This window comes from Bos indicus x Bos taurus, chromosome 2, assembly GCF_003369695.1.
Source record: "Bos indicus x Bos taurus breed Angus x Brahman F1 hybrid chromosome 2, Bos_hybrid_MaternalHap_v2.0, whole genome shotgun sequence".
NCBI lineage: Eukaryota > Metazoa > Chordata > Mammalia > Artiodactyla > Bovidae > Bos > Bos indicus x Bos taurus.
The window spans coordinates 98,313,033-98,336,763 of record NC_040077.1 but is presented as its reverse complement, the minus strand read 5'-3'; the positions used below and the strand labels follow the sequence as shown (position 1 = coordinate 98,336,763).

Genomic DNA, 23,731 nt, shown 5'->3' with positions numbered 1-23,731 from the left:
AAATAACAGTCCACATTTCTGCATACTTATGAGTACACTTAAGCTGCTTTTATCATCATTTTTATGTTCACTATTTATTTTTTGCAAAACTTTTAATAAAAATTATTCTCTTAACTATAGTATTTTTATTTGCTTATTATTTTAGTTTATTAGTGGCATTAATATTTTAGAGACCTAGAAACTAATTCTTCAATTAAATATTAAATATATACAAAAAGTCTCTTATGTGAAAGTCTTCAAAAATAAATTCTAAAATTAAGGGAGAAGTAACCAGCTATGAGCAAATATTAGAGTCAATTGGACTAAAACAGGCATTTAAAGATGAATTAAAAAGCTGTGTATAATAAATATATCAGTAGTTTAAATAACTATGGAATTGATTTCAATTTTTCAATAAATTAACAACTTTATAAATAATAATATAAACTGCTGCTCCTGTTTTGTGTCCAACTGTTTGTAACCCCATGGACTGTAGCCCACCAGGCTCATCTGTCCACAGGATTTCTCAGGCAAGAATACTGGAGTGGGTTGCCATTTCTTTCTCCAAGGGATCTTCCAGATCCAAGGACCAAACTGGCTCTCCTTCTTGGCAGGCAAATTCTTTACCACTGAGTACCTGGGAAGCCCCATAATATAAACTACTACTACTTAAATACGCTGTGTGTGTGCATGCTAAGTCACTTCAGTCATGTCTGATTCTGTGACCCCATGGACTGTAGCTCATCAGGCTCCTCTGTCCATGGGATTCTCAGGCAAGAATACTGGAATGGGTTGTCATGCCCTCCTCTAGGGGATCTTCCCAATCCCGGGATTGAACCTACATCTTTCATGTCTCCTGCATTGACAAGTGGATTCCTTACCACTAGTGACACCTGGGAAGCCCATTTAGTACATTACTATACACCAAAACTACATTTTGACCTTCATGGTTTTCACTCTGAGGCAGTTATTACTTATCCCTATTTTACAGCTAAATAAACAGGCTTGGTGAAGGTCAAGTGACTTGCCAATATTTCTTACCTAGCAAACACAGAATTACTTGAATGAGATTCTGCATATTGTAAAGCACCTGCTGTTACTGCTAAGTCACTTTAGTCGTGTCCGACTCTGTGCGACACCATAGACGGCAGCCCACCAGGCTCCCCCGTCCCTGGGATTCTCCAGGCAAGAACACTGGAGTGGGTTGCCATTTCCTTCTCCAATGCATGAAAGTGAAAAGTGAAAGTGAAGTCGCTCAGTCGTTTCCGACCCTCAGCAACCCCATGGACTGCAGCCTTCCAGGCTCCTCCATCCATGGGATTTTCCAGGCAAGAGTACTGGAGTGGGGTGCCATTGCCTTCTCCGTAAAGCAGCTATGCTCACCTAATATGCCAAGTCTGAATTTGAAATCAATCCTGTTTTTCTGGCTTGTTTCAAAGGTGGTGAATGTTAAAGGGTAGAAGAGATATTTCTCAAACATTCTTTCTGGGAAGTAGTAGATAGAAACACTTTCACTCCAATATCCTATTCTCATCATTGACCTCCAAAAATAAAGACCATTATTTGGAAGACAAATCATGTCCATAGGAATGTTTTAGAGTAATGGTGTGATGGTTGAGTGCAGATTTTGTCTGCACAGCAAAGGGAATTCAGTAAAAGAGAACATATTTGAGGGATGAAGTTAATAGAGGAGAATTTTGTGGAAGAATTTTATCTTAGATTGGTCCCAACTCTAAGCACAGAGCTTGTAGAGACTAAGAGAAGAGAATCTGGTATCTACACAGATGAATTAATATCATATACAATCACTTACACTTAATTTCAAGTAATTTACTGAAGCAAAATATTCTAAAATGCAGATTTGTTTCACAGATTTCTAAATATGTTAGGCCTAAAATAATTCCACTAGGCTCCCAAAGTTCTACTGATCTTACCTAAACTTGTTTGTAGCTTAGTTTCCTAGTTTTTAAACCTGATATCATGAAGCTAAGGCATCACCTTACAAAAATATTTCTGCAATAATTTTTAAGCTGAAATCACACCACAAATTTATTTTTAGTGGTGAGGAATTAACAGAAAATACTTCAAATGTATTTCAGATCATTTCAGTTTCTTTTATATATTAATCACTTAGGTCAGTCCTTATTTTACAGACAAATTAAATGTTTTAATATAGACAGAATGCAATATAAGAAAGTTTGTCTTACTAACAGATATACCATTTACTTCACCAAAAAATAGCCCTGATTTTTGTAATTTCATGTATTTTCTCTAATTTACATCTTCATTATTTATACATCCATCAGTGAGGTTGCACATGCATTATATTTCAGTAATTCACATTTTAGTAAAACATTTGTAACATTTCAGACAGAATCTTAAGATTTAATTGCAATGAAACCAATTGCTAGGAGTGAAACCCAGTTCTAGTTTAGAGTGATCCATTCCCTAAGGTGTTTTGTCTATCACTAATTCATGGCTGTCACTCTTTCATTCACTTAATTCAAGCTGTGATACAGAGGTACCACTGTCTATTATGCATATGATGTGCTTAGTTGCTCAGTCGTGTCTGACTATTTCCAATCCCGTAACCCATTTGCTGACTGTAACCCGCCAGGCTCCTCTGTCCACAGGATTCTCCAGGCAAGAATACTGGAGTGGGTTGCCATGTCCTTCTCCAATACATATGGCATCAGGTGTTAAAAATAGGAGAATTAAATAATTAAGCAGAGTACATCTTTATAGGGTATGATCCAGTAAATTATACATTGTAAAAGAAAAAAAATACATAATCAGGACTCAAATCAGACAGGACATAATAAAGTGTCAAACATGTTGCCTGAATTTTTAAACTCAACCTGTTTTTTAATGAGCAGAATTAAGAAATGGGTCCTAAATAGGGTTTGGAAGTAAAAGAAAATAAATGTGCTTTGCTTATAACTTTTCAAACCATGAGTCTCCAAAGAAAGAAAGGGAAATGTGAAGTTAGAAAGGATCTGTGAGAGTCTCCCTTATCATCATAGTCTATAAAGATTATTGCATAACCCATAACAACTGAAGCAATTTAGCAGCAGCAGCAGCAGCCCAGGGAAACAGATCTAACAATAGATCTAATTTAAAAAGGGGCTTCCTAGATGGTGCAGTGGTAAAAAATCCATCTACTTATTCAGGAGATGCAAGAGACATGGGCTTGCTCCCTGACTTGGGAAGATCCCTTGGAATAGGAAATTGCAACCCACTCCAGTATTCTTGCCTAAAAAATTTCATGGATGGAGGAGCCTGGCAGGCTACAGTCCATGGGATTTCAAAGAGTTGGACAAGACTGTGTGACTGAGCACACTAATAAAAGAGAAGATCAGTGTTAGCACTTCTATAAACAAAGTAATCATTTTCAACTCATGTACCTCAATATAATTTGAGAACATCTTTTTCCTTTTTAAGGAGTGTCCTAAACAAAACTGAACCAGGCTAAAAATATCATCCATCAAAGCCATGTAGATGGCGTGCTGAATCACTTCAGCAGTGTCCTAGTCTTTGTAGTCCCCCAGGATCCTTTATCCGTGGGGATTCTCTAGGCAAGAATGCTTGACTGGGTTGGCTTGCCCTTCTCCAGGGGATCTTCTGACCCAGGGATTGAACCCATGTCTCTTAGTCTTCTGCATTGGCAGGCAGGTTCTTTACCACTAGCACCACCTGGGAAGCTTTATAGATGGCAGACACCCACTTCTCAATGTCTTGGCTCTTCTCCACACTCACACACCAAAACATAAAAAATAAAAATGCAAAGCTCTTCTCAGGGAACAGAATCCATGAATACAATCATAAGGAATTAATGACTTCAGTTTAAAGGGTTGCCCTTTACAACTACAAAAATAATGCCTGAAGCTAAAGGGATATATCACTACAAATTTTTCTATTTAAAAAAAAAAAGAAGTGGGAAGGAGATTTCAGCATTTCTAGCATCCTCTCTCACTCAACTTCTGATCCAGACGTCCCTCCAAAGCAGCCTGCTTTTCTCACAGGGCACATCACTTTTCTGACTTCCCTTTAAGGTTTTCTTTCGAGGTGCTCCTTTGATGCCATGGAAACAAGCTTGGTCCTGAACTCGACCAAGTGACCTGGACCAAGGGACCTATCATATTTTCTATCATCCCATGTAGCTATGTATCCTTGGGAAAGCCTATTGCCCTTCTAAGTGACTCAGATGTGTGCTTTTAAATAAGATTAGACGTGCTTCCAATTTTCTTCAAATTTACTACTGAATGCTTCAGTGCTTTCCTGATCACTAGGGACATCCAAGGTCGAACAAGGGCAGCCTCCTGAAGGTTGATGCACACCCGTTACGAGAGACAATGCCTGTAAAGCCTGCTGTGAGGAGATACATAACAACCTTATACAAGGAAACATATACACAAATATACATACATATGTGCCTGATATGTGCATGTGATATATTAAAATCACATTTCTTGTAGGGTAGCATAAAGAATATATCAATGGTATACTGTTCTTATAGTCTTCAACACAACATTTAAAATTACCTCAGTATATGTAGTGGCACTAAAAAAAAAAATTTAGCTTCAAATAAGGGCCAGTTTATTTATTTCTATCATACTGAATTCAATTATAAAAGGACTTCATTAGCATTCATATGTACAAAGGCAACTATAGAAGTTTTTCATCTTTCCTTAAACCACTTCATACAGAAATCATTAACTACATGTTAAATGCCTGCCACTATCACTTATAATGCTTGTTAATATTTTTTAATAATTATGTAACTTTTCAGATATTATGTCATTAATCCCAGTTTTATTTCAATGTCTCAAAGGTAAGGACCTGGTTTTACAGCTCTCTATCTTCCCTGAATATTTCTCCCCTATGGCAGAAAGCAAAGAAGAACTAAAGAGCCTCCTGATAAAAGTGAAAAAGGAGAGTGAAAAAGTTGGCTTAAAATTCAACATTCAGAAAACTAAGATCATGGCATCTGTTCCCATCATTTCATGGCAAATGGATGGGGAAACAGTGACAGACTTTATTCTTTGGGGCTCCAAAATCACTGCAGATGGTGACTGCAGCCATGAAATTAAAAGACATTTGCTCCTTGGAAGAAAAGTTATGACTAACCTAGACAGCATATTAAAAAGCAGAGACATTACTTTTCCAACAAAGATCCATCTAGTCAAAGCTATGGCCTTTCCAGTAGTCATGTATGGATGTGAGAGTTGGACTATAAATAAAGCTGAGCACTGAAGAATTGATGCTTTTTAACTGTAGTGTTGGAGAAGACTCTTAAAAGTCCCTTGGATAGCAAAGAGATCCACCAGTCCATTCTAAAGGAAATCAGTCCTGAATGTTCATTGGAAGGACAGATGCTGAAACTGAAACTCCAATACTTTGGCCACCTGATGCGAAGGAGCTAACTCATTGGAAAAGACCCTGATACTGGGAAAGATTGAGGGCGGGAGGAGAAGGGGATGACAGAGGATGAGATAGTTGGATGGCATCACTGAGTCAATGGAGACGAGTTTGAGTAAACTCCAGGAGTTGGTGATGGACAGGGAGATCTGGCATGCTGCACTCCATGGGGGTCGCAGAGAGCTGGACATGACTAAGTGACTGAACTGAACTGATCTTGCTGAACCTGAGTTTTAAAAGATACTCAAGAAATATTTGTAGAATATGTACTTGCTTTGATCCCCACCAGTTTATCTAAAATGAATAAAGAAATTATGAGAAAAATCTGGTCAGTGAAAGAACTGAAAATTGTGTATAGTCTACCTAATGGTTTGTGTGCTGTGTGCAGTTGTGTCCAACTCTTTGCGACCCTATGGACCGTAGCCTGCCAGGTTCCTCTGTCCATGGGATTTTTTAGACATGAATACTGGAGTCGGTTGCTATTTCCTCCTCTAGGAGATCTTCCTGACCCAGGGTTCAAACCCTCATCTCCTGCAGTGGCAGGCAAATTCTTCACCACTTAGCCACCTGGGAATCCGTACCTAATGGTTTCGTTTCATTATATTAAAAGATTAGTAGGACAGGCCTAAATAGAAAACTATGATGATATATTAATCCTAAATTTGTCTATTTCTTTTCACAGTAATAAAATCATCACATTGTTCTAACACTATACTTTATACTCGACAATGCGATCTCAACCACAAATCTATGTTACCATCACAAAACCTACATGTACCATGTTTTAACACTCATATGATTCATTAACAAAAATAACAAAGATGAAGCACAGAGGATTTAAGTAACTGGCACAAATCAACGAATTTTCAAGTCAAAAATTTAAGTCTTGTGGCTCCAAGTTAATTGTTTTTTCCTTAAGTGACCATATTTTGTACATAGGGATGGTTAATTAATTATAACAGCATCAAAAGGCATGACTAAAATTTTCAAGTAGGCATTTTTTTAATTGTAAACTAACTTGTTAACCTAGGATCATATAAATCCACAGTGAAGATACACTCTATAATATTGGAGTGGAAGTAGAAGAGAAGGCTATAATGCTACCAAAATCATTTAGAATGAACTCATTGATTTTTACACTGAAGACTAACAGCTTCATCTGTAGCACAAAGAATTAACCAGTCTTTTGTGAATGACTAACCTGTCTCCTCTGAGAAGTGGTCATCATTAAACCACAACAGGATGTGAACTAAAGAGAGGCTTCTTATCGTGGGTCTACATGATCAATTAAATGGCTTTACAAAATATCTATCGGGGCTGTCTTATGCTAATTAGTATGTGTCTGGCACATGTTACCAAGAAGAATTTTCAATATAGATGGAATGCTGAGAAAGAAAAGGTGTATTTTATATGAAAAAGAATTACTCTGTGCCACGGCCTCAAGAATCTAAGGCTGGGGTGATTATTTTTCAGAGTTTCATTACAAAATTAGACAATGGAAGACACCAGAAGCTCTTTCTCTGAAGGTAACTTGCAATATAAATCTACATACATGGATACACGTATATACAGTATGCATTGTATATATTTTTATTCTTTTTTTTTTCCTTTTTTTTTCTTTCTTACCTCCTGATGGTAGATGTCTAGGATTCTTTCCAAAGACAACTCTTCAAAGTACAATTTGTCACACTCATCAAAGTCTGTGCTCACGGTCTCAGGGTTACAATTCACCACCACTGTCTTCTTGCCAAGCTGACGCAATGTGCGGATACTGGAGACAGCACACCAATCAAATTCCACGCTGCTACCTACAGAGACAATGAAATTGGGGAGAGAGGGGAAGAGAAGCCTGAAGCTATAACACAAAGAGAAGCAGACATATATTGCCAGTCAGTCAATGCTAAGGGAGCTAATGCCCTTTCAATTCAATTTTTTTCCGAAATATAAATGTCAGATCTATTGATATTATGCATACTATTTCCTACTATATTATTAGTAGGAAAAACAGGGACTCGTTAAACCACAACGACGGGTTGGCTTGCTTTGTATACTAAGTTCTGCAAGAGGTAATCTCCATATTTGGAACATTCAGAACCTCAAAGTTAATGGAGGAGAATTATAATAATAATTTTTACAAACCTCGTTTACTGAAAAGAAACTCAAAGTGAACATATTGACCTCAGCACACATAATAAAGTTTGTGATCAGAACACTTGAGTTCTTGTTTAAGTCCTTCCACTTACCCTGCTGTCTGAGAGCCAAACCCAATGATCCCTGAGGTGCCTTGCAGCTCTGACATGTCTTGATTGATTGGAAAGTCCTGGCCTTTCCAAGCATATCCTTTTAAGCTTGGCAAGGCCACCCCATGCAGAGTGAGTGACCTTCTAGGAAGTGATTTGATGTATAATAATGGCCTAAATGCCTCAAAATATCACCTCTACTGGGATGCCATAGAACTGAAGTTCAGGGATTTGTACTAATCCTTTGCATTAGGATTTTGTCTCCTAAAAATGCTTGTCAGCATAATAAGTTGTCCAAATATAGTAGCATGTTAAATCTCACTATCAATTAAGTACACACTTGATTATTAGCTCAGCTAATCTTTCTTAGACCCTAAAGTAATGTAGAATGGTTGCATAAATTAGGTGAAATTTGAAAAGGAAAGAAGAAAGGTTTAGAGAAGGGTAGGTCCTGGTGAAGGTGTCCAAGCTATTTAAGCATAAGATAGAGTGGCAAAGGTATAAACACTTTTGGCCTACTTTAAGGCTTGGCCAAAAATTGGCAAACTAACACTTCCTGAAACACTTAATTGTAAAAACTGTAATAAACTCTATGTTTAAAATACATTTAAATCATATGTTTCATCATTTCCATATTAGAACACCTTGCAGAGGCTAGATGTTAGATATACTTGCTAAGAAACATCTATTTAAATATATACTTTGTAACTGTAATAGATCTTGATTTGTTATTAAATATCTAATTTTAAGTGACTGGGAGAAATACAACAAATTCTGGTGAGAATGTCTTAATTAAACTATGTGATACTCTTCCTGGGTCTCAATGAGATGAGCTCTTTGCATCTGATGTCAACCCATGTCATATGTTAGGTCAGACATTGGATCTACAAAAATGATTACTCTTTTATGTATAAAGTTATTGAACAAATACAGATCTTGGTGAAAAATTATGCAGGAAGATAAAAAGTTAAAGTGTAATTCACTCCCCAACCCCAGTAAGAGGCTAAGTTTAGCTCATGAGAATGAAAATGAAAAAGAGATAACAAGGTAAAAGGGAAGGAGATGGAATTTGTGGTTGAGACCTACATTTGAGTCCTACTTCTTTCATTTAATAGCTATATACATTGGGATACATGGCTCTGAACCTCTGTTTCCTAATTTGTAAAATTTTTATTTTGACAGCTTTTACTTTACATAGTTCTTAGAATAATGGAATTAACATATGTGAAAAGTACTATATAAACTGAAAAGTTCTATGTAAATATAAATTATCACTTTACCAATGTGATATGGACCACAGCCCAGCACCATCATTCCATGATCATCAAAATTGATATCATGCTCCTAAGGGGGAGAAAAAGGAAGATAATGGCAATTATTATGTTATTCTTCCCTCTAATTCAACTGTGTCATGCCTTTGAGTGTGTCTTTCTCATTCTTTCTCTTGTTTATATGCATCTTCTATTAGTCTTTGGGAATCCATAAGTATAAAATGTTATATAAACCCTACTTATTTGTAAAAAAAAGTATTCAGTATTTTCAGTTAGCCATGAGAATACAGTATAATTTTATGTTTATGTCACCAGTCTTTTTTTATTAATTTATAATGTTGTGTCAATCATGTAACCATTATCTTTATCTCTCCACTTGTTTTATTTCATCATCTTAAGGCAGTTCTTAAAAGACTGAGTACAAAAGTACATCATCACATTCAATTCAAATGATGTCATTTTTATTTACTAAATATACTAGTAAATAGACCATCTACTCAATGTAGAGCTTTCTGCATTACAGAACTTTGGCAGTTCTTACCTGACCATTGTAGGTAACATAGAGGTAGTTTGTTACTGATGGGTATTCTGCAGCCAGTGTATCAATCTGAAAGAGAAATAAATACATATGTAAAATAAATACACACATACATGTGGATTTTTATTCCCCTTTAATACAATTTTTTTCAAGAAGGTCATGAATTTTGTTTTTGGTTCTGCATTCATATTCCTTTAATGCCCATTTCTATCAAATAGAAAGACAAGAAAAATGTATGTATCATCCAGTTGCTTTCTAATTATAGCAGGGAGAGCAGAGAAAAAAACAATATGATTTAGCTATCTCTTGGGCAATGAATGACAATACACATTACAGAGTATCAGATTACTATGTATTAGCTCTCAAGAACACAAGAAAATGCTCATATAGTCAACTGGTTACCAGGAAAACTTACCCAACCATCTGTCTTAAGCAATTACAAATAAAACATAAAACCAGAACAAAATGATCTATATATATGGATGTCTTTGGTTTGCAGATTAATGCATAGGACTGAAGTTACCTATGGCACTGCGCAATGGGATGACTTAAATACCACAAAGCATAGACAAGTAGGGAAGGGGACTAGATCTCATTGAACATATTTGGGGAAAGTAAATCAATTCAGCTCTCAAGGGCCAGGAGCTCAGCTTAGTGAGCAAGATTTTGGGGCCAACAGGGCAAACTAATGTAAGGCAAGTGAGAAGGAAGAAAGATAATAATTGCTGAGTAGAAAATATTCAGCATCAAGTCCCAGACCTAAGGTTATGTGTGTGCCCCCTGAGCACACAGGGAAAAGCCAATGATTTTAAAGGACAAAAACCAGCTGGTGGTACTTTAAGCCAAAGCATCTCTTCTCCTAAAGGCCAAAAAGAATCACAACGGTACACCTATGAAAGTTCTAGTGTGATTGTCATGAATACTAGATGAGCTCATTATGCCCAGCCCTATCACAATGAATACTAAATGAACCATAATGATAGGGCACTTAAAATAAAGTATTACCCTGTAAAAAGTCAGTGCCAAAAGAGATAACTATTCTTTTCAAGAGAGTCAGCCACTACACTAGGGCATTTCAAGCCCTTCTATTACACTAAGGATTTCTCTTACTACTGATATATTTGCACACGGGTCAAAAAGTAGAGGAGAGGTCATTTTAAGTTTTTTTCATTCAGGCCAAGAAAATCATGTCCTCACTCTTCCTTCTACATCCCAATGCCCCTACATCCTTTCCCCTTTAAATCATAAATCAATCCCATGCTGAATAAAACAAGTGACGTCATGTGCATCGGTTGAACAAGTAAATTCACTTTCGAATTCCACCTCTTTCTATTAAAAATGGCTCTGTGATTGGTGCCCATATTTTACCCGTGGAATCCTAGGAAGAAAGAAAAATTCCTTTATTCCTTTACCTGTTTAACCCAAGGATGAATGTTTTTCTTTAACCTCAGCTCTCTTGTCTGGGCCTCAGTCAGCCCGAGGCATTTTGAAATCTGCTTGTCTGAGAACCCAATCTCCTTTGCCTTTTTCAGGGTTTCTTCTGTAATGGACTCACTAGGATTTAATGAAAAAGAGAATTCAAGTTTAGACCAGACACAGTAAGAAGCAGTGAACTAGTCAATTTTGAAATCACCAGTCTCCTTATTTTCCAACTTTCCAAGTAGGTCTGCTGACTTTTAAAAATACACAAATAACCCACTAAGTGGTCTAGGCTCTATGAGGTGCCATTAGCAGTGCCAGCTTTCTCAAACACGTGGTTTCCCACCCCCACCCTATATATCCTCTTCTCTTATTTCCTGAAAAGTGGCTTCTGCATCTACTGTCCTAATGAATTTGTTCTTTCAAAAATAGTCAGGACCTTCTAAACCCAAGAGCACTTTCTTAATTCTCACCTTCGCAGTCTGTCAGCATGTGATCCTTTTGATGTTTCATTCCTTAAAAATATATGTCTCTGGCAATAAGTTGCTTCTCACCCTACTTTATTACAACAACACTTTACTGTTTATTCTCTACGGCTCTGTCCTCCAATGCCTGCTTACATCTGGCTACTTTCTCTCCCTTCCTAAATTTAGCCACTGCCATTGGCTCATAATGACCAGTTATCCTACATAACTAGTTGATAATCCCCAAATTCACAGCCCCTTCTCCTGTGTCTGACCTGTGCTCCAGGTCTTTATGGGCTTTGAGAATTTCTCCACCTAGGCATCCCAACATGGCATTGGGCTGGGTGTCCTCTTCATAAACTATCTCTATTTACTAGTGTCATATATCTCTCTGTGTTGAGAAGATAGTTCTGTGATTTTGATATTATTTTCCACTCAAACCAGATTTGTCTCCTCACTGTCCCATGATGATTTCCACAGTGTAGACACCATTCACATTATGTCTCTCACCAGTAACGCCTTTAACATTCCCATCACCTACCTGTCCTCTCTCCAAATCCCAGCCATGCCTCATAGGTCAGCTAAAGCCAAGGCTCATCCTCTAAGCCTTCTTAGTCTGCCCTAACCAACATGGATCTTTCTGGACCTTTAACTGACTCTTGTTGGAGCCAGGGGCATAGTTGGAATGATATTCTTTAGCATGTCATTATCTCCTGATATTTTTAATGTTTCTTAGTTTTTCTTAAGTATCCAGACATTTTTCCTGCTAGATTCAAGTTCCAGGAGGGCAAAGAATATATTTGTCTCATCTACCAGATTATTCCCAAAGCCTAGCTCACTGTCTGGCTCACAGAAAGCATTCAATAATATTTATTACATGAATGAAGGAAACTGTAATTCTAGAGCATTTTTACTTTACATGAAAAAGAAGCTATTGAAATATACTTGTAACTAGAATTCAAATGTACACAAAATAATTTTCAAAGGGTTGAGGTACAGAAGAATTAAATACTACAAAAGCATCTCTAACCAAATAGCTACCGCCAAGCTGTTTCAAGCAGTAGTCGATACAATAAAATTCAATTATAACAGTTTTATAGTCAATACAATGAAATTAAAATATAAAAGTTTTTGTCAGAAGATGTAATAATAAATAAAACATTTTCATCAAAATTCTGCTAATAGAGTATGATTGAATTAAATACTGCATTTTGTTCATTCTATCCTTCAATCTTCTTAATTTAATTAATTCATATTTTGAGTTCACAGAAGAAAGAATCAAGCTGGTACATTTAATAACTATTTCTCTAGCTTTTGTACATCAGTGTTAGTTTGGATTTCTGAAGCTTCAGCAGTTCCTAGTCAATTCGCTTTCTCAGTGGGACCTATTTTCTCTTCTCTCTCTCAAATCTATTATTTCTCCTAATGAATTTAATTTCTTTTTTCCTATTTCATTTTGATTTCTTAAACTTCCCAAGTATTTGATAAGCATTCTCCCCAGAACAACACATTTTCCTGCCAAATTTCTAAACACAACCTGCCTATTAAGTATTATTTATTATGTGCCAAGCACTGTGCTAACTAGAACTATGCCAGCCAAGATGGCAGCCACTAGCCACACACAACTGCTTAAATTCAGATATTCATTGGCTTAAATTTTTTTAAATTATTCAGAGCTACACTTTCACTACTCACATTTCAAGTGCTCAGTAGCCATACAGGCAAGTGGCTACTATGTTGGACAGAGTAGATTATAGGATAAAGTATCCTGTAATCCACTTGTAGATTACAGGATATTTTATCATCACAGAAAATTCTACCAGACAATGATGCTCAAGAAGATACAAAATAGTATTTGAGACGATGCAGTAATAGTGATTCCAAACCTTTTATGGAGAAATAAGCTATGTAATGCAATGTGAGGTCAGAGAAGAGAGATAACCGTGTGAGTGGTTGTACTTGAGAACTAATATGGCAGTGGAGGGATGAATACAGAGCCATCAAGTAAATTCAGGTTTATACGGAAAAAAAGGGTTGACAAGGCAAGGGCACTGTGTCTGCAATAATGTGAGGAAGCAATGGGCATGGCAGGGCATATACAAACTTACAGAGGATTTGTTGTTGGAAATCCAAGTTAGTAGGGAATTATGGATTGTGAAGGTTGAGCAACACTAACTGTCATTCCTTCATTAGTTCTTTAACACTTGGTGAACAACTGCTCCGTGTATCAGAACTCTGTCCCATGTATTTTAATGATGGAGAGATTAAAATATCATATCTCTACATTTATGGAGCTGAGAGTATATTACCAGGCAAATGAATCGCTATTTCTCTGATACCACAGTGAGAGGTACTATGAGATAAATGCACACAAGAAGATGATGTGGTTCAGAGGAAATGCTCCCAACTTCCACTGGGAAGGTATTCCCTGATAGCTCCAGTCTACCGGTAAAGAATCCACCTGCAATGCAGGAGACCCTGGTTTGATTCCTGGACCAGGAAGATCCACTGGAGAAGGGATAGGCTACCCACTCCAGTATTCTTGGGCTTCCCTTGTGGCTCAGCTGGTAAAGAATCCACCTGCAATATGAGAGACCTGGGTTCAATCCCTGGGTTGGGACGATCCCCTGGAGAAGGCAAAGGCTACCCACTCCAGTATTCTGGTCTGGAGAATTCCATAGACTGTATAATCCATGGGGTCACAAAGAGTTGGACACAACTGAGTGATTTTGACTTTCAGTTTTCCACTGGGGAAGTCTGGAAAAGTTTTACCCAACAGGTGAAGGTGACTGATGAGCTTCTGAGGGCCCTTGAAACACTCAAACTGATGGCATTTGCTTTTAGTTTAAAAAAAAAGTTCCAGACAAAAGCAGAGAAAAGATTTTTTGTTGTTGTTTCTACTTGTTTTAGAAATGTATATTTCCACTCTCCTTGCCAAGACTATGTTCCTACACCAATTGCTCATTTGTTTATGTGCAAATGTGCATTCAGGCTCAAAATAGAAATGCTTGACAAATAAACTATTTTCCTAAATTAAAACTTTGGATGATGTTCTTTTTAAATCATGACTTTCCTGAACAGTTTCAATCATGTTTACCTGTGTGAGGAAAGACTACACATTTTCTCTGTGATCTACAGTCTTATTATAAACACTGGTATGAAGCTTGAGTTGGATGGAGAAACACTGTACATATAACACTGAGTGAATTCTTACCCACAGATTTTTCTAGCTACCTGCTAGAACACTTTCCCATCATTGTGGGATAGCAGTAAAAGGAAAAACAAGCAAAAAATAAATAAATCTTCAATTAGACGTTTCGTCATTATTACAAAAAACTACCTGAGGCAAAACCCATGTTACCATATCAACAATCACTTTAACTAAAATGACTATATTCTAACCTTGAACAAAAGGATACAGACACACTAAGAAACATGCCTTGAAAAGAACCATCACACCTATAATTATTACTATGGACTAGCAGAAATGCAAGTTCTTCAAGTCAAAAAATAACCAGAAGTAACATATTTATCTTTAGCCCTATTGGTGAGTTTTTTATTATTTTGCTTCAAATGATTTATTTTTCTTATAATATAGAGGATCAGTCAATTCTTCAAAGACTGTGATAATAATTTAAATAAAAATTATAAATAATGGTATTAAACAAACAAGCAAAAAAGAAAACATTCAGATTCCTCAAATTTCTATTAGGGATGCAGAAATTTGCATTTGTTTTATCCACATTCAGCTATGCAGTCTTTTCTATTGCTGAAATATGCATAATTCCTCTTATTCTTTCCCACCAAAGAGTCCAATAGAGCATATAAAGACATCTCCAGCAAATACACAGTATTCCTCCTGTACCCACCAAATAAAATTGAAGTCTTACCAACAAACAAATTTAAAAAAAGAAAAGAAGAGGAAAAGAAAGGTGGATTGATAAAATTGGCCCTCTGCATACAAAAGTAAACTGAATTAATTTTGTGTTCAGCTTTGTGGCAAAAAATAGCTAAAACTAACTCAATCATTACTGCTCCCATAGCATCCCGACCACAGAGAGTTTTCATTATTTAAGGGGGATGCTGAGAAAAGCAACAGTAACACAGAATAATGAATAATGAATGACAGAGTTTCAGAATAGGGGTGAAAACTATTTCTCCATAGATGCCCCCTCAAATCATACCTGGTGAACTTTCTAAAACAGATGCTTCAAGATAGACCTGCAAAGTGCATGTTTTAAGCTCACAAGCTGATTTTCAGAATATTTTCTTGGTGAGCCAAAAATTGCTTTAAACTTTCGTTCAGTATTCAAATAACTAGATCAATAGCATGATATTTTTACATATCTTAAAAATTAGGATGTACTAATTTGGAATGGCATATGAATATATTCATGTTCATCACAACTTGAATGAAAATTTGGGATAGATACAGTCCTACGGAGTTCAAAGTGATATGTCTTCTATAGGCCATGAATGAAATCATGGCCTCACTGGTTAATAATTTCGACTCTTTAGACATGTTCATGAAAGAGTGCAAAGTACATTACAATCCTCCTCACTGAAAAAAGAGATGAGGATTCTGACCCAACATGGCAGTTACAAAGATACAGACGAGTTAGACTTCTTCCCGTATTGACCAGAGTCCTTGTTCTGTGAGGTGTCCCTAACCCACAGGATGACATAGGTGGCTGCTCTCCAAATTTGCCTCGTTCACTCTCTCCACTGTATCCACTGCACCACATAAGATTGGCTGGCATGTCATTACACACACTAGAAAATTCACTTCATTCCCTACTTGTTCTGATACAAAATTTTATTTTGAGTTCCATTATAATAAAATAAAAGAAGAGACAGTTTGAAGACACGATTCATTAGCTTTGGGCCAGTGATTTAGATAAGGTTAAACCTCTTCAGAATCAGATACAAGATGAATAATCTTAAGTGAACATAAAGCTCATTTAACAATGTGGAGATTTAGATATATGCTCCTCATCTTTATCAGCATATATTGGGCTGCCCTCCATTTTGTCTGCTATAAAGAACTTGCATCAGAATGAGATTTGTCTTTTAAAATCGAGCTAGGTAAAAATTATTTTAGAAACATGGCTATCATATTTCTATTTTTTTAAAGGAAAATCTTAATTTGGAGCAAACTTAAAAACAGAATAATTACTAAAAGAAAGACAAAATTTGAATTTGTAATTCAAAACTGTGTTTTGAATCCTCAATAGAAAATGTTCCATTTATATTATCTTGTAAATTGAAAAAGCATTATACCAAGTGAGAAATGTGCTCAGCAGAATGGAGCATCTTGCACTAAAGCACACAGTTTTAAAATCTATACAATAAACAAATTACTCTTCCGTTATTTTATATGTATTTGTGTGTACTAGAAAGTCTATGTTTATCTTTACTCTTATGAATATGAACACATTAAATCCATATTCAGAACTGTATCCTCTGAAATACATATACAGCTTTTCTTTCTCCTAACAGCTTTCCTTGCTTTCGGAGTTCAAGGGCAAACTCTTTAAAGGTTACACTTTCAATATCGCTTAATAGAATCTAAACAATAAAACAAAGAAACACCAAACAGCTCTGAGGCTGGCCTTTTCATAACCTTCAGTTTTTCTCTCCTGAGCAGCACAAAATGACAGTCTGAAATTTTAGAGGGGGAAAAAAAGTCTTAAAAATAAGACGATCATACTTTCACACACTCTGCCATCATCTTTTAACCGTAAGACGGGATGGCTCAGCTTCTAGAGGGAGAAGTGTTCTCTCCCGCCTTCTCTCCTTTTATAAACAAAACAAGCCTCTCTGCTCTTTCTCTTCTACTTCCGGTGTAGATCTTGTTGTTTAAAATTCTAGCCTGTCATCTCTGAGGTTTCCTCCACTCACACTTAGTCTTCAATAATAAATGATAAAAGGAAATGGAATAAATTCCCCTTAATGAGGAAATTTCACCTGGCACAGAGGAGCTGGGGAAATCTATTACCCGACCAGAGGAACGCCTGCAGCATTGCAATTACCAGGGGAGCCCACATACTTCACACAGTCCTCTCTTCCACTTGACTGGCTTTTATCTGATCCACCAACTCATAAGTAATACTAAACAAATTTCCCTCCAGATTGCACAAGGCCCTAATGTGAAAATGAGTGCTCCACCTGGCCTACAATTATGGGATGGGTTTGCAATTGTTATTATCTTCTCTTAAAAAATCCCCCCAAAGGCAGGAGCTAAGAAAAGCTACGGAGAAGGCCTGATGTTCAGTAATGACAGCAAATCTCATAAGGGAAGAGAACTGAGTAAGATGTATGTTCTCTGTTCCAAGACCCCTCACCAGCCTCTCTTCTGAGTTCTGCAGGGCTTCACTGATTATTTTTGGCATTTCACGGGTTCAAGCCCATGCCACAATCTCAATAATGCAATCAAGTGGAGACGTTATTTGTCTTCTCATCTTTTCTTTCAAGGAGACAGGTTGTTACCTCTTTCCTTGAGAGAAATGAGAAAGACATTTTTCAAAACCAGCAGTAGCATTTAGGAAAGAAAATGATAAAAACCCAGGAAATCAGGTAAGTAGCACTATTTTCTCTTAATTTTTGAGAGCACCATGCTTCATTTCTGTACAGCAGTGAGGTCCTCAGAGGATTTAAAGAAAGCCTTAATCTTTTCTCTCTTGTGTCCAGGACAAACAATTAGATCCCATGTTCATATGAAACCATGTGAGTATGAAAAGTATTTATTAGGATCTGGGCTCACTTAGCACTATCACAACAATGCTATAAAATTGCAAGTGCTGATGACACACAAAATTATACTTCACTTTAAAGGGTATTACGAGCAACAAATCAAAACACAAAAGAAAATACTATGAGAAATTTATATTATAGGTATCTTTAAGTAGAATATTTTTAAACTCCTGAATCCTATGTTCATTTTTAACCAATCTTTAGCAATCCCAATAATCCAGAAATATTGTTATATAACTTTTAATCTGGTATATTTATATACTGTGGATTATAATCTCATAATTGTGTCCTATGAATGTGTATGCTCAGTCCCTCAGGAGTGTCTGACTCTCTTGCGACTCCGTGGACTGTAGCCTGCCAGGCTCCTCTGTCCATGGGATTTGCCAGGCACGAATACTGGAGTGGGTTGCCATTTCCTCCTCCAGAGGATCTTCCTAACCCAGTGATCAAACACCCATCTCCTGCATTGCAAGCAGATTCTTTACCACAGAGCCACCATGTTTACTAGTATATAAAAAGTTCTCTGCTACACTCAAAAGAGCATATTTTTATTAAAGAAATAGCTTTTACCTGATCAGACTGAGCTAAAAGGCGAAGTTTATACTATGGGATAGTGCTCCTATTATTTCTGCTTAGCAAATTTATTCATAATTTTAAATGAATTCAGTGTATTCTTTTTTAAAAAATTAAGAGAGTATTCAGTAAGCAAAATCCTAGATTTTTCTATAAACATAGGTTTGTTATACATCCAGAATTTAAATCCAAAGATAAAAAGAAATACTGTATAAGGATCCAGTAGAAAACTGACACTAAATGAGTATTCTTTGATATTTTAAAAAATTTGTTATTTCACAAACAAGTTTATTTGGAAGCCCTATATTTTAAAATTTATCCATCATCTTTGTTTAAAGCATGAGACTTTCCTGGAGGTCCAGTGGTTAAGACTTCAACTTCCGATGCAGGGGATGAGGGTTTGATCCCTGGTTGGGGAGTTAAGATCCCACCCATATGCCTTGCAATCAAAAACCAGAACATAAACAACAGAAGCAATAGTGTAACAAATTCAACAAAGACTTTAAAAATGATCCATACCAAAAAAAATTAAAATCTTAAAAAAAAACAAGTCATGTTTTCACAGAGGAGTTTTTCAAATGTCACATATGTTGTCCAAGAAACAAACGTATTATAAATTTCAATATGTGACTTCCTTTGACTTCTAGAAACTGTTACTTAGAATTTTGTGTGTTAGTCATGCAGTCGTGTCTGACTCTTTGTGACTCCATGAACTGTAGCCTACCAAGCGCCTCTGATGATGGGATTTCTCAGGCAAGAATACTGAAGTGGGTTGCCATTTCTTCCTTCAGGGAATCTTCCTGACCCAAGATTGAACCCAGGTCTCCTACACTGCAGGCAGTTTCTTTACCGTCTGAGCCACCAGGGAAGCCCAGAATTACATGAAGCCTATTTACTGATAACTACTGCTTGCTGCTGCTGCTGCTAAGTCGCTTCAGTCGTGTCCAACTCCTTGCGACCCCATAGACGGCAGCCCATCAGGCTCCCCCGTCCCTGGGATCCTCCAGGCAAGAACACTGGAGTGGGTTGCCATTTCCTTCTCCAATGCATGAAAGTGAAAAGTGAAAGTGAAGTCGCTCAGTCGTGTCCAACTCCTAGCGACCCCATGGACTGCAGCCTACCAGGCTCCTCCATCCATAGGATTTTCCAGGCAAGAGTACTGGAGCGGGGTGCCATTGCCTGCTTAGATTTTTTTTTTTCCTTGCTAAGTGTAACATATGTAGAAATAACTTTTGACCAATATTCCCCAGTTCTTGAATAAGAAAATGTAAACCTTTTCTAGGAAAGAGAAAAATCTGAAGCCATTTTCAGGAGGATGTGGAAAAATTCTCAGATTAAAGTCCTGGTACCATGTCACACTAGATCTATGTTAATTTGAGGATTACCACCCACATGGAAGTCAAAAATCTTTGTCACTGAGAGTTTTTCAGAAGAAGACATATAATATCCAGATAGCAAAAATTCTCATCTATTTCATACTTATGACTGTAGATTCAAGAACTAACTCAGTAGCCCCCACTTCAAGCTAGCTAGAGCAAAGGATGGTCAATTAAACCAGACCATCAGCCAAAGATAGATAGCAGGTGCAGTATGAGGCAGTGTGTGTAATATCAACATAACCGTGTGATGGCCTTTACATTACCATCACTATATTTACATAGGCAAATAGTGCCTAATTGCCTACGCAGCCTGAGATAAGCCAATATTACTGGCTGGATCTAGAGTTAGGCTCCAACTAACTACACTAAGATAAAAATCTCATTAATCAGATGAAATGATAAACATGTCAAGTGTTTAGCACATGCCAATTAGGTAATAAGTGCTTCATAAATGCCAAGGCCAGAAGACAAGGAAAAGAGGAAGGAGCAGGCACAAGAGAGGAGAAAGGGGAAGAGGAGGTAGAGGAGAAGCAACAGGAGTTTAGCAGAACAAGATTGGCAAGTCCCCTAAACGTGGCCTTAGCATCTTGGGTTGTCTGTCTCCTCCCTCTTTCTGTAGCATTCCTGTATCCAGATCTTGAGGGGGCAAGGCCCACTATACTTCATATCTACTGCAAAGCATAAACAATCTCCTGGAGATAATGTTCACTCAGGCATTTACTCCGCTGTCAGAAGTCAAGGCCACTGCCTCACTCCTCGAGGTAGGCATCACCCACTTCAGCTCCCAGCGTACATGCGGTGGTCTTACACCCACTAAGGCATTTCAGGAATGAATGAACAGGTGAAAAATCCTGGGAGCCAGAGAGTGATTATCTAGCATCTGTAATTATTGCTCAAGCAGACTATTTTGACTAAGTTTAATTTCCATTGTATACTTCAGGAGCTTTAAACTCTCACCCCTCCATTTAAAGAAGAAATATACGTATTTGTATGTATATGTGCATACACAGAGAGAGAGAGAGATGTCTGTCTTATAAATACAGCAAAATTTAAAAAGAAAATTCTTATGCTAGCTCTCCATACCCTTGAAAATTCTGTTTACATCTTTTAAGGTGACTCACCAAGGCTTTCTCCCTGCCAGGCCCCCATGTTTTCCTCACAAGAGTTCTAGAGAAGGGCACATCTCTTACAAGGCTTCTGCTCTAAGTGAGGTCAACAATCCAGGCAGGAAAACATGCAGCTCGCAACTTGACAGCTAAGGAGGAACTGATCTCCAGCTGTCTGATTTAAAAGTCATATCTCTACAAAGAAGCTTTTAAAAAGGGTTAGTGACTAGAACTGAAGGCAGAAGCCCTGGGCTAGATTTATTGCTTCCCTCTGACTGGTGTGACATAAAGCAGGACACATACCTCTGTGTGACTCAGTTTCACCTTCTACAAAAATAGAATAGTAATTATTTTACAACTGTATCATAACAGAAATGTACTTTGTCACAAGAGAAATATAAATCCCTGTATTATAAATGTTATAGCTATGTACTTTTGCCTTAGCTGTGTTTGCTGGTTAATTAAATCATAGCCTTCGCTACCACTCTACATATTTATGAATATTCCTTAAAAAAACTTTTCTAAAAATTTGCAATTTTGAAGACTTAGATAATTTTTAAAATCAAAGCTTTCTTAATTGTAGCTCATTCCCAATAGAGTTTATAATGCCCATGTTAAGTATTATAATGCTCCCAGTGCATAAAATCTCTATTTGACAATGAAAAATAATTAGATAAATCCCCTTTTATTAGAAAACAGTTTATTCAGAGCCTTCCTAGTAAATACGTGTGTGCTTGTGTGTATGCTAAGTCACTTCAGTCGTGTCTAACTCTTTGCAACCCTATGAACTATAGACCACTAGGCTCCTCTGTCAATGGGATTCTCCAGGCATGAATACTGGAGTGGGTTGCCATGACCTCTTCCAGGGGATCTTTCCAACCAAGGATTAAACCCATGTCTCTTAAAATCTTTTGCATTAGCAAGTGGGTTCTTTACCACTAGCACCACCTGGGAAGACCCTCCTAGTAAATATATAGTCACTTAAATAATGAGAACCTAGAGATGCTGCTTTCCAGTGTCTTCCAACACAGAGCTTATATTTTGCACTACATATTTGCCAATTAATAATTTTGTGAGTCCCTTGGGCAATCAGGAATTATAATACATTTTCTTCCACTCCAATTTCCCTTCTGCAGATTGATTGAGAAATTCTGATTTTTACTTTCTGATTTTATATTCTGATTTTACATTTCTTGGAAAATATATCCAAGAATATATTTTCATTCATTTAATGGGAAAATTATCATACAAACATCATTGAGTTTTACTTTATGCAAGATCAATTCCCAAGAAAATATATAGTAAATAAAGACTTGGAAGCCATTCATATCTATTCTAGAATTGACACAATACTTTAGAATGGTGAACTCCATTCTTCAATCACATAAATCAGCAAAAGCTCTTAAGAAAAATCTCCTAATAAAAGTAAAGTAAGACATTATGGCCTTTGAAATTTACCATAATGGAATTTACAGTTTAATTGGAGGATGTTAATAGCAGGAAACAGTAGCTGACTTTATTTGGGGGGGGGCCTCCAAAGTCATTGCAGATGGTGACTGCAGCCATGAAATTAAAAGACGCTTACTCCTTGGAAGGAAAGTTATGACCAACCTAGACAGCATGTTGAAAAGCAGAGATATTACTTTGTCAACAAAGGTCCATGCTTGTTTAACTTACATGCAGAATACGTCATGAGAAACACTGGCCTGGAAGAAGCACAAGCTGGAATCAAGATTGCCAGGAGAAATATCAATAACCTCAGATATGCAGATGACATCACACTTATGGCAGAAAGTGAAGAGGACCTAAAAAGCCTCTTGATGAAAGTGAAAGAGGAGAGTGAAAAAGTTGGCTTAAAGCTCAACATTCAGAAAACAAAGATCATGGCATCTGGTCCCATCACTTCATGGGAAATAGATGGGTAAACAGTGGAAACAATGACAGACTTTATTTTCTGGGCTCCAAAATTACTGCAGATTGTGACTGTAGCCATGAAATTAAAAGACGCTTACTCCTTAGAAGGAAAGTTATAACCAACCTAGATAGTATATTGAAAAGCAGAGACATTACTTTGCCAACATAGGTCCATCTAGTCAAGGCTATGGTTTTTCCAGTGGTCATGTATGGATGTGAGAGTTGGACTGTGAAGAAAGCTGAGCACCAAAGAATTGATGCTTTTGAACTGTGGTGTTGGAGAAGACTCTTGAGAGTCCCATGGACTCCAAGGAGATCCAACCAGTCCATCTTAAAGGAGACCAGTCCTGGATGTTCATTGGAAGGACTGATGCTGAAGCTGAAACTCCAATACTTTGGCCACCTCATGCAAAGAGTTGACTCATTGGAAAAGACTCTGATGCTGGGAGGGACTGGGGGCAGGAGGAGAAGGGGACAATAGAGGATGAGATGACTGGATGGCATCACCGACTCGATGGACATGAATTTGAGTAAACTCCAGGAGTTGGTGATGGACAGGGAGGCCTGGCGTGCTGTGATTCATGGGGTCACAAAGAATCGGACATGACTGAGCGACTGAACTGAACTGAACTGAAGTAGAATTTATCCATTTACCTACTTCCTCTTTCTCACTGCAC

General features: G+C 37.2%; 1 protein-coding gene across 1 annotated transcript in view; it reads right to left on the bottom strand.

The window, feature by feature from the left end:
* Positions 1-23,731, bottom strand: part of CPS1 (carbamoyl-phosphate synthase 1) — a 139,753-nt gene that overhangs the window by 38,342 nt on the left and 77,680 nt on the right. The window contains exons 22-25 of the mRNA XM_027566563.1: positions 10,859-11,000; positions 9,450-9,515; positions 8,918-8,981; positions 7,024-7,205 (exon numbers count right to left, since the gene is read on the bottom strand). Of these exons, the coding sequence (XP_027422364.1) occupies positions 7,024-7,205; positions 8,918-8,981; positions 9,450-9,515; positions 10,859-11,000 (454 nt within the window). The remainder of the gene's footprint in view (positions 1-7,023; positions 7,206-8,917; positions 8,982-9,449; positions 9,516-10,858; positions 11,001-23,731) is intronic.